This window comes from Papio anubis, chromosome 9 (assembly GCF_008728515.1).
Source record: "Papio anubis isolate 15944 chromosome 9, Panubis1.0, whole genome shotgun sequence".
In the NCBI taxonomy this organism is placed as follows: domain Eukaryota; kingdom Metazoa; phylum Chordata; class Mammalia; order Primates; family Cercopithecidae; genus Papio; species Papio anubis.
In genome coordinates, this window is record NC_044984.1 from 39,584,084 (window position 1) to 39,596,541 (window position 12,458).

Genomic DNA, 12,458 nt, shown 5'->3' on the forward strand with positions numbered 1-12,458 from the left:
CCTTCCAAGGGCTTTAGAAACAGTAAGTGATTAATCTCTTTAAACAGTTTTCAATAATAATCTATTTTATCAGGCCGGGCGCGGTGGCTCAAGCCTGTAATCCCAGCACTTTGGGAGGCCGAGACGGGTGGATCACAATGTCAGGAGATCGAGACCATCCTGGCTAACCCGGTGAAACCCCGTCTCTACTAAAAAATACAAAAAACTAGCCGGGCGAGGTGGCGGGCGCCTGTAATCCCAGCTACTCGGAGGCTGAGGCAGGAGAATGGCGTAAACCCGGGAGGCGGAGCTTGCAGTGTGCTGAGATCCGGCCACAGCACTCCAGCCTGGGCGATAGAGTGAGACTCCGTCTCAAAAAAAAAAAAAAATAATAATAATAATCTATTTTATCGTGTTTTGTCATTAAAAAGGCAATTGAGCAGAAGCATTTCAAAGATAGGATCAGTGTAGGGTCTAAGAAGAGGGCTTATATTCATTTAAAAGAGTAAAAAACATAGGAATTTACTTCTACTCCACTAAAATTAGATTTTCATAAATTTTAACAGTGACACTACTGTGGAATTAACATAGGAAAATAAGACTGTTTCTCCTCACATGCAATGGTGATACACACACACAAGACATCATAGGTATGTGTAACTATTGGCTTCTCCCACTATAAATACATATGAAAATCTGTACTATTTAAGCAAGTCAGTCAAAGGATTACTATTACATTTATTTTAAGTGTTATTTGTCTTCTACAAGACTTTTCAGAAGCACGTTTTCTGGATATTGTCAGTGACTTATTTTTAAATTGTGCTTTGCGGAGACTCATTCCCAAAAAGAACCTCTAAGAATATGCACCATATGAACTAAATGCTTATTTCCCTATGGGGAAATATCTATGGCTGTTTACTGAAATTTCTTGCTAGCTCTAGTAAAATGTTTAATTCATTAAAACTAAAATTTCAAATCTTTAAAATAACAAGCAAACATTCCATGGTACTTATCTTATATATCATTGAATGTGAACAGAAAGATAAAGTCACTTTATACTTATTATTTTTTGGCCATATCTAATGAGAGCCTATGACTTTTTTTTTTTTTCATTACCTTGTGGTCTGCTCACTGATTACTCACTTCCAGCTTTAACTATTTTCTATATGAAGCAAACAGTTGGTTTTCAATCATTAACACCAAAGACTGCCCGAAACACTCTTCATTAATGAATCTCAAAATATTTTATCATTTCATTATGTCTAACTGCATGCTTATTGGGAAGAATTCAAGCATTAATCCGATTTAGTCTGCAGTTTACTCCTGGTAACAGAGACAAATGGTAAGATCAGAATTGAAATTTACTTCTGACGAATCTCTCACAATGGCCCGTTATTTTAATCAACCCATATCTAATAACACTGACAACACTTAATGAAAATCTGTCATATCCATGAATGACAACATAGAATTATGGATGGAAAGAAGGATAAAAGAAGTTAAAGCAGGGCCAGGTGTCGTGGCTCACGCCTGTAATCCCATCACTTTTGGTGACCGAGGCAGGCGGATCACAAGGTCAGGAGATCAAGACCATCCTGGCTAACACGGTGAAACCCTGTCTCTACTAAAAGCCACAAAAAATTAGCCAGGCATGGTACAGTGCCTGTAGTCCCAGCTACTCAGGAGGCTGGGCAGGGGGAGGAATGGCTGAACCCATCAGGTGGGCTTGCAGTGAGAGCCGAGATCACACCACTGTGCACTCCAGCCTGGGCTACAGAGCAAGACACCGCTTCAAAAAAAAAAAAAAAAAAAAAAAAGAGGCAAAAACTATGATTCCTTGCTATCGTATTATGAATATGAAGTCATATATGTATATATGGTCCTTCTTCCTTCCTCTCTCCAACCACCTACAAAGAAAACTATATGATATTACCACAAGTCTCCTTTTATTACGAGAAGTCCCTGAAAAATGCAGATTATTTCTCATCAAGAAAATTAGCTAGTGACATGTAGAAAAATTGTATTCAATCCTTCCTAGTTCCACTGAATCGACTTGACTAGGCTAATACACTTTTATGAGATGGATTGGCTTCAATGTAAAGCCTAATAAAATTAAATATAAATGCATTCCTGAGGGAGTTAAACCAATGGACTATGAAGCAACTTCCTGATTTTTCTCTGATAGCTTGTCACCCTCAGCAGCTGTAGCACATTGCTACTGTCCCTCTCTCTCTCCACCCCCCTTCACTTATCCCCACTTTGTCTTTTTGAGAGTATGCATATAAATACACTTGCATTTACAGAGCTCTATATATTCCACAAACTTTAAAACAACTCAGTTTTCATGTATGTTACTACTCCTTTGTGGGAAAAAAAATAGCTAAATTTTTAAATACTCTTTTTAACAAAGGTTTAAGTGAAGTCTTTTAAAGTATTAGAAACATACAGAAATTATTTCCACTATTTATTGAATGATCTAGAACCCAGTTAAAGGTAGTTACAGATGATTCAAAAAGTATTTTCTGACATCAGAAGTGAACTGCTATATAATGACTGCTAAAAGGCAGAAAAGCTTCCACACACGGTGGTGTGAGCCTTTTTTTCCCTGAATGAAGGCCATGGCCCTTATCTACACTGGACAATCCTATAATAATGTGGACTTCTGTTGTTTGGGCTAATGGGACAGTATATCTTCTGCTGCTGAAGGCCACTTGTGTCATGGATTTCCTTGGTTATTGTGGCCGTGTGGACCATTCTTAATCTATTTGGGAGACACTTATAATAAATAGTACAATTAGTGAAATGCCTTCCGGTAAGTTTCTTACACATCTTTCCTACTACTATCACTATATGGAATAGATTACTCCAAGAAAAAATTGTCCTACTGGAATAGGGGCATAGCATATTAAAATGGAAAAGAACTAATCAAGCAAAACAGAGAAATTATTCTTCCATTTTTCCATCACTTCTGAAAGCTATTTAGCTTGCCTAGATTAAACCAATGATGGGTGAATGCTTATTAATACAGAGCTTTATTTTTCCAAAGAAAGTATTCATCATAAAAGTTATACTCACATTTGCATTCCTTACAGCATTTGCCATCCACATACGCAAGAGCTGACTTAAGTGGGCAGTCAGGATTTGGGCAGATTAGAGTTTCACACTGGATTGTTCCATTCTGAAAAGGAAACAATATTTAAAGAATTTCCATGTTGGAGTTTAGTAGTTTTCAAGAATTTTTGAATCCATTCCTTAAATTTTAAACTCTTCATATGAAGAGAACAGAAGAGGCCATTGCCAGGAGGGGAGGTGGTGCTGACAATCACCACAAGGAGGCGCCAAACTGGAGCCAAGACCACCATCAGGAATTTGATTCCTAAAGGTAGCCAGAGCTCCCAGGTAGCTGGCTGCTCAGGCTTCCCAGACGTTTTATTGACTTCACTACACCACATTCTATCTTTTACTCAATTTGACTTTTGCTCCCCATTTTAAAAATTTAGGAACATATCATGTTCCTGAATAAAAATTGTATCACGCACACGCACATGCACGTGTGTGTGCACGTGCACACGTGCACACACACACACAGTTCTGAACGACTTTTGATCTTTTTATATGCAAGATATTCTGTTTTTGAATAAACTGGATGAATTTTGAGAAATTTTTTTAAAAGCCTAATTCACATAGATGTCTGACTTCTTTCCAGAAAACCAGCTTTAACAGATGAGTTCATGTGTAATTTAAAAGTTTAAAACCAAACTCACTTTGAACTTTTCTTTGAAAATGAACATATATTTCTGAACTCAAAATGCAATAAAATATTCCACTTCATTAGAGAGCAATTAGCAAAATCACATTTATTTAAACTCTATAATTTGTATTCCACCATATTAGTAAACTATTAGATTGTCCCAATCATTTAAACTCTATCATTTGTTTATATTGCTCAATCTGGACACAATATTTAATGCTGCATATGACTTAGTTTCATCAAAATGCACTCATGAAAACACAAGGGAGAAAAATCTCGAAATATTAAAGATAAGAGGATAGTCTTCTTTAGGAATCATTTTACCTCATTTAAATTGCTAACTTCATGTGTGTACTGATAAACTTTATAGCATTCGTAAACCATAATCATCTTTAGAAGCTAGACAGTGTTTTTAATAATGCAATACAGTTCTTTAGATATGACCAGGTTTGTTGGCACTTTAGTGTTGTGTCTTGAGGAAATGGGTCTTGAAATTTTCATGATTACATTGTTTTAATAAATTTTTAAAGAGTGGGAGCATCTGAGTTCCCTTAGTCTCAACTCAAATAGAAGCCATACCAGGCATGTGCAGTTCTTACAGCCGTCTGTCCAGGACTCAAATTCTCGGTAGGTGGTTCCCTTCATGGTGCAAGTCCTTTCACAATAGCACTGATCCAATCTATTCATTCGCTGTTCAGCACGAGACAGCTGTGGCACAAAAGAAGGGGTTTTACATTGTTCATCATTCCAGAAACACAGAAATGTGAAACACTCCAGCAGGCATCTATTTTTTTTAAAGTATGTAGCAGTAACGATGGCTGTGCTCATCAACCACTTGCCATAAACATATTTAAGACTTTAATTTTAAAGAACGTTTTTTTTCCTCCTTTTTGTGATAAATTTGCTCCCTGCCTTAGAAACAAACAGCATAATTTATAAGACACAAATCAAAGGTTAATTCAAAACAACATCACTCAAATGCAGAGAAGCATTTTCCATTTAAAAGAAAAATGTTTAATTTCATTAATATGCTTATTCAAGCAAAAAATACAATTCAGAATTTGTGTTGTATAAGAAACAAATCATACACCATACAACACAACCATCAGGTAATCTGTAACTACTATACAAAATTATAAGTCTAGTGAAATTGTAGGTAAACCTGATATGTGCTTAAGATATTAGTAAATAAACCCAGAACTGTAACATAGTGATAGAAAGCATTTATGGGACCATTTCTTTGATATAATTCTGGTGTCTATATTCTTTACACTGTCCTCCTGCCTCCTTGCTTGTAATGAAAAACTAAACAAAAATAAATAATAATAAAAACTAAACAATAAATCCTCCTGTAGTAAGCAGTGTATAAATTAGGTAATCTGCCTCATTCCTGATTTACTGAATCATTTGTTATACAGATGGCTAGGGTTTTAATATTTATAAGCCTTCCCTTAAGTAGGGATTTAGAGTCAGTCCTAGCAAACAGTATAGTATAAGAAGAGCCTCGAAGGTGAAAATCTATGGTTATAAAAGGAAGTATTGGGAACATCAAGGATTTTTAAGCTTCCTCACTGTATTTTTGAGTAGCTTTTACCTTGGCTGATGTTTTGGCTAAAATATCCTGTAGCTCCATGATTTTCTGCACAAGTCCATGGAAGTCATTGCAAGTTGGACAGGCTGGAATTACAAACACTACATTTGGTCAAGATGCATTTATAAGGGGTTCAATCTGGTTAAGTCTATGCTGACAACTAATACATGGGAACTCCACAGTGCAAGAACAAATAGACTTACTGCGATTAAGATCTGGGCATTGAGCAATAAATCCCTGGGGCATGACAAGTAATTGCACATCTTGCATTATACCCTGTGTGTGAAAAATAGAAAAAAAAAGACATATTACTTTCATTTGCTCAAATTATGTTCAATGGTCAAGTTCACGAAGGAAAATATTACAGAACACACTCACTAAAATCCCTGAGTAAAAAGTCTGTTAATACATTATTTCCACTTTATACCAAAGGGAAAGAAATTCATCAGGCACAATAGATGATTACCCAGGTATTCTCTTATTGATAATGTTTTTAAAGCCTTAAGATTAAATGTCAAGATATAATTAAGAAGCAATAGTTATGTTGTTTTGAGAAGTTATTTTTAGTTAGCCACTGATGGGCTTGAAAATGACCTTTAAAAAAATCAACCTGATAATAATTTCTAGCTTCAGCAACTCTGAAATTGATACCAATTTTAAATTAACTTTAATTATTGGAAAGAAAAGAATAGAAAAACTGAGTCATGAAAGCATGCTCATTTGAGCATTTCTCATTTTTCAGTTGGATCTTTTAAAACTAATTTCTCAATTCAAAAAGGACAACAGATTCATTAAACTGCTACAGCAAGATATAGTGATGAGTTCTTATGAGTACAGAAAGTTTACAATGATAATTTTTTAAACGTCAGTTGGAAATGACCTGTTTTACACAGAAAATTTTATCACATGTTTATAGACAAAATTTACATGCATACTTAGTCATTAAGTTATAACTAGCTTCCAGCTTGCTGGGCTCTTAAAGCAAAGGCCAATGGTGGTTCAGAAATGATCTGTCAGACACATCCAGCTGTCTCTTTTATCTGCCACGCTCCCCCCATTTCTTCATGGCCCTTATATATTTTATTAAATAAATATTTTACTTTATCCATTTAAAAAATGCAAACAAAATATCTAATGATAGGGATAACAGTACCAACATGATATCAAGATAATTTTAAACGTACCTATAAAGATTTACCAGTCAAATACTGGTCTCTATGTCTTGTACATGTTTAATCTGATTAATAGCATGTATCAATGCGAATGATAAATATTTAAGTATTTACTGTGTGGGTATTACTGGATCCATTGTGTGCTTGGGCCTAGATTGAAGAAGTAAATTGTGTACCAACTCTTATCACTTAGAAGCAGCAACATAAAAACAAGGCTACCGTGTACAGTTATGTAACAGTTTGTGCACTGTACAACTCTAATGGATGCTATTTACAGACTACAATAAAGAGAATGACCCCTAGAGTTGTACACATAATTGACATGTGGAGATTTTGAGGCCACACTCAGGCTCCATGGGAAAGACTGTCACAATTAAATAGAGACAAGATTTGGGACTCACAGCATACATCTGCTATCCCTTACCTGGGAAAAGTGCGTGGTTTCAGGATTTGCAAGCATGGAACCAATTTCCCATTTGTGTCACTTACTATTTGCCTGGCTTTCAGCAAGTTACTTTGCCCCTCTGTACAGGTTTATGTATAGTAAAAGAGAAAAAATGACCCTGCATCAAGACTAGCAAGGCTACAATTAGATGAAATCATATATTTCAAGTATCTGGCTTCCTGGTAATAGACAATGTTTAAATACATTCCCAAAACACCTTTATAGAATTATAAACTTTGCTTAGAAAACAACTAAATTCACTGGTACATACTCTACCTTGAAATCTATGAGTTGAACCTATCACTTATCATTGTTTGATGTGGTAATCATTCATTGAGCCACTTCCATGTTGTAGGGACTGTCATAGTCACTGGGGGAAAATGATTGCACTATGGGCTTATAGTCAAGCAATTCTCTGGACTTTATTTCTTCATCTTTAAAATATGGAAAGTTAGATGACATGTCCTTTAGAACCTCTCCAATGATGAAATTCTATGAAGTGTTGTCTCTAAGTACATACTAAAGGAAAAGATATAAATTATGACTGCTTTCTCTTTTGACAGATTTGTGCACATATGTGTATTCCTTTCTCACTTTCCGCAGTACAAGGAGACGATGAATAATATATACTAAAAAGCTTTCAATCCTCTATTAACATCCTTGTAGAAGTATCATCAAAGGTTATATTTCAGTGGTGGAGAGTTTATTTGTATGTTAACATTTTAGATTTGTATTGCTTTGAAAGGTTAATTCAAAGAATGACATGTTAACTGCCCTGATTGCAGCCTTATTATCATTTCTGTAATATCTAATGATTAAACTCATTGAAAAAAGAAGAGAAAATAATGTTTGCTGGCTAAATAAAATATTACTGTTAAAAAAAAAAGAAATAGACACAAATTTTCTAACTTACAAATCAAATTGTTTTGTTTCACACCATAAAAAGTAAAATCTACGTTCTGAAACTCATTAGAAAGAATTTACATTTCATTCTCAGACTTTTGCCAGAAGATACCTTGAAATATCCATGTGCATTATTTCTCTGTCCTAGCCAAAGTGTTGTGCCTAGAGGCAAGTCTGTGGAGGGCTTTTCTACCACCCTTTCATAAATTCTGCAAAAAAGAAACATCAAAGAAGGAAGGTGAGTAGACAGTCATTTCTCAGAATCTTCCATTTCCTAAAATGAGGACACTACACTTACTTATTGCAGTCAATATGTAAAATCAAATGGGAAGCACTGATGGCTAAGGAGAGCTTGTGCCACTTGTCATCAGCCAAAATGTAAGGAAACACTTCTGTGTGAGGGCGGTGACTGCCTGAGCGGTAATGCAGTCTGACTTCATTCCGATGGCCACTACTTTCCAGTTCCAGGTACCTGCAGAGAGAAGAGCCACATGGGACACATTAAAAATAAAGTTCAAAAATAATTGAGGTGACCTCTGTCTACAGAAGGATGGAATAGATGTACTTTTCCTAGTTCTCCCACTGAGTACAACTAGACATCATATACAAAACAAACACAGAAGAATCTAGAAGATAGAGAAAAAAAGATATTCAGGATCCAAGGAACAATATGGTAGTGAGTTCAATGGGTTTCCATTTTGTGTCATATATCCTAGACTCGGAGTTAAGAAGCCTACAATCTGGAAATATCAATGAATGTAGACCTAAAAAATCCTCAAGATGAGCCTGCTTTCTCTAGCTGAAGGACAAAGAAAGGATCAGTCTAGCAAGACAGAAACTTATAGATAATAATCTCTCTGTTCCAGTCAAACATCACAGAAAAAACTATGGCCCCATCCCAAACCATGCCAAACAAAAGCTAAGTGAGAAGCCTATATTTCTACCCTGTTCAAGCAGAAATGAGGCACCTAACACCAAAATAGTGTCAGAGAAGGCCAAGTTGAGAGCCAAGAATTTTAACCCTGCCAGGCAGTAATGAGGTCCTCCATAGCACTAGTGAAGACCATACAATGAGGAGCCTGGACTTCCATCTCAACTTGGAAGTAATGAAGCACACTTCCCTTTCCCCATTGGGATAGTATCAAAGGAGGCCTACTGAGGAGTCAGGAATTTTATCATCATCCAGCAGTAATGAAACCACCCCGACCGCAGTGCCAGCAGAAACCATATAGGAAGCTGGAACATCCCCCAACTCAGAAAAAAAAGAAGCTTCCCCCTCAGCTGTCAACAAAGGCAAGTGGGGAATCTAGACTTACCTCCACCTGGCAGTAACAAGATGGCACCCTCCCCCTGCCAAAGCAGTGTGAGAGACAGCTGGCTAAAACAGGTGGGTTAAATGAGATTCAAGTCTCAGAACATGATACAAACATGTCCAGGTTTCAGTAAAAAATCATTCATTATACCAAGAACCAAAGAAATCTCCAACTGATTGAAAAAAGAAAAAGAACAGATATCAAGACTCAAATGATAAGGATGTTAGAATTACTGAACAAATATTTTAAAGCAGCATTGACAAAAACAATTATGAACAGACTTAAATGAAGAAAATATAGAATGTTTCAGAGAAAAAGAAAAATGGGAAAAAAATTTAAAACCAAATAGAAATTTCAGAACCAAAAATATACAATAATGGAAATGAAAAGCTCAGTGGATAAGCTAAACAGCAGAATGGAAGTGACCGTGAAAAGAATCAGTTATCTGGAAGACAGAAAAAAAAGCATCCAATGTGACAAATAGAGAGTAGACAAAAAAGAAGATAGAAAAAAAAGTTGAACAGACTTAAAGAGCTGTGAGATTATAACAAAAGATCTAACATCTGTATCACTAGCATCCAAGAAAGAGAGGAGAAAGGAGGCGAGCTTAAAAAACAATGTTGAAGACATAATGGCTGAACACCTTCCAAATTTGGCAAGAGATATAAACTCACAGATTTAAGAATCTAAGGAAACTCTAAACAAGATAAAACAATTTTTAACTTCATATCAAGCCATATCATAATTAATCTTCTGAAAACTAAAAACAAAGAAAAAATACTGAAAGTAGACAGAAAATCTTGCACATTAAGTGCAAGGAAAAAAATAGAGTAACAGTGTATTTCTCAGCAGAAACCAGGAAGCCATAAAGAAGTGGTAAAACATTTTTCATGTGACAAAAGCAAAAAGAGCTGTTTACATAGAATTGTATACTCAGCAAAAACATCCTTCAGGAATGAAGGAGAAATCAAGACATTCTCAGATAAAGGAAAACCAAGAGAATTTATCATGAGAAGACCTACTTTAAAAGAACAGCAAAATAATGACCTCTAAACAGAAAGAAAAATATAAAATAAAAAGTTTTGGAACATCAGGAAGATAGAAAGAACACAGTATGTAAAAAAAAAAAAAAAAAGGTAAATACAATAAGCTTTCCTCCTCCTCTAGAGTTTTCTAAAGTGTGTTTGACAATTGAAGCAACAGCTCAAAATTGAAGCAAAAGAGTTTGTGTCCTAAATGTATGTTTTAAAAAATTTCAAGAAATTATATTATAAATGAGTGAGGGTAATGAAACATAAAGAGAGCTAAAATTTCTATACATCACTCAAACTGGTAAAATGACTATACGAGCAATCAGTTACAAGTTATGTATATATAATGGAATACCTACAACAACCACTTACAAAGCTATTCAAAGAGACACACTCATAGACACACAGATAAAATGAAATTGTAAAACAAGTAACCCATGGTAACAAAAAAAAAAAAAACAGAAAAATGAAACAAAGAGAGAACAAACATAAAATAAAAAATAAAGTGGCAGATAAACTCAAGCATATAAATAATTTTATTAAAGTAAATAGTTTACAGGCATCAATTAAAAGAAAGAGATTAGCAGGAGGGATTAAAAACCATGACAATATTCTGTTGGTAAGTAACTCACTTCAAATATAACAGTCTAGGCAGTTTGAAAGTAAACAAATAGAAAATAATATATACTGAAACTATTAATCAAAGGAAAGCAGAAGTGGCTATATTAATTTCAGAAAAATATATTTCAGAGCAAAAAAATACCAAAGACAGACAGAGATGCCATAAAATGATGAAAAAAAATCAATCCATTAAGAAGACACAGCAGTTCTAAATATGTATTACCAAAAACACAGAAATGCAAAATATGTGAAGCAAAAACTGATAGAATTAAAAGAATAAATGGTTAATCCACAATTACAGTTGGAGACGTCAACACCCCTGTTTCAATAATTACTTGAACAACTAGCCAAAATATCAAGAATGTATAACTCAAAAATGCCATCAACCAACAGAATCTACTCAACATTTACAGAATATGCCACCCAACAACGACAGAACACACATTCCTTTCAAGTTCCCAAGGGATATATGCCAAGACAGACCATATCTTGAGCCATAAAATAAACTTCAACAAAACAACATTTAAAAAAATTTAAATCACTTAAAGAGTGTGCTTTCCAACCACAACAGAATACTACTGAAAATTAATAACCAGACAATCTCCAAATGCTTTGAAACTAAATATATTTCTAAAGAATCCACATGTCAAAGAGGAAGTCTCAGGGAAATTTTTAAAAATACATAAAACTAAATATTAAAATTAAATATCAAAATTTGCCAAAAAAAAAAACCAGGTAAAGCAATACTTGAGAGAGAAATTTATAGCACTAAATGCATATATTAGAAAAGAAGATAAGTCCCAAATCAATAAGCTCCCACCTCAAGAGCAAAGAAAAGGAAGAGCAAAATAAACACAAATCAAGTGTAAATAAGGAATTAATAAAGAGCAGAAATCAATAAAATTTAAAAAATAGAGAAAAATCAATGAGCCGCAAGTTGGTTCTTTGAAAAGTTCAATAAAATTAATGAACTAACAAAGAAAAAAAAGAAAAGATATCAATATTAAGAGATAAACATGAGATCTCATTACAGACCTTGCAGATATTGAAAGGTTAATATGGGAATACTAGACTCTAGACAAAAAATTTACAAATGACACAAAATGAACCAATTCTTCAAAAACACAACTTACAGAATATGAAACAGATTACTTGTATAGTCCTATAATTTTTAAGAAAAGTGAACTCATAAATTTAAAACTCCAAAAAATTAAATCTCCAGGCCCAGATAGTTTCATTGCAGAATTTTCTCACATAATAAAGGAAGTCATAAGAATTCTACACAATCTCTTCCAGAAAGTAGCAAAGAGAAAAACTACTAAATTCATTTTATGTAGTTTATATTGCCCTAACACCAAAAAACAGTTAAAAATAGTACAAACAAGTGAAACCAAAGACAATATGCTTCCTGAGTATATACATAAAAACTGTTAACAAAATATTAACAAACAGAATTCAGCAATATATAAAAACAATGACACACCATAATCAAGTAGGGTTTATTCCAAGGATGCCAGGCTGGTTCAATATTTGAAAATCAATCCACTATACTGACTAACAAAGGAATGAAATTATTTTATCATATTGACTTATGCCAAAAAAGCATCTGACAAAATTCAACACCCATTCAAGATGAAACTCTCAAAAAAATA

The 12,458-nt window shown here is 34.4% G+C and overlaps 1 protein-coding gene across 2 annotated transcripts in view; it reads right to left on the reverse strand.

Moving 5' to 3' along the window:
• NELL2 (neural EGFL like 2) overlaps nt 1-12,458 on the reverse strand; it is a 368,466-nt gene that overhangs the window by 262,477 nt on the left and 93,531 nt on the right. For both annotated transcript variants that reach the window (XM_009180559.4, XM_017945819.2), the window contains 6 exons: nt 8,140-8,313; nt 7,954-8,050; nt 5,525-5,597; nt 5,325-5,407; nt 4,310-4,438; nt 3,055-3,157 (listed from right to left, as the gene is read on the reverse strand). In XM_009180559.4, coding sequence (XP_009178823.1) covers nt 3,055-3,157; nt 4,310-4,438; nt 5,325-5,407; nt 5,525-5,597; nt 7,954-8,050; nt 8,140-8,313 — 659 coding nt within the window. The remainder of the gene's footprint in view (nt 1-3,054; nt 3,158-4,309; nt 4,439-5,324; nt 5,408-5,524; nt 5,598-7,953; nt 8,051-8,139; nt 8,314-12,458) is intronic.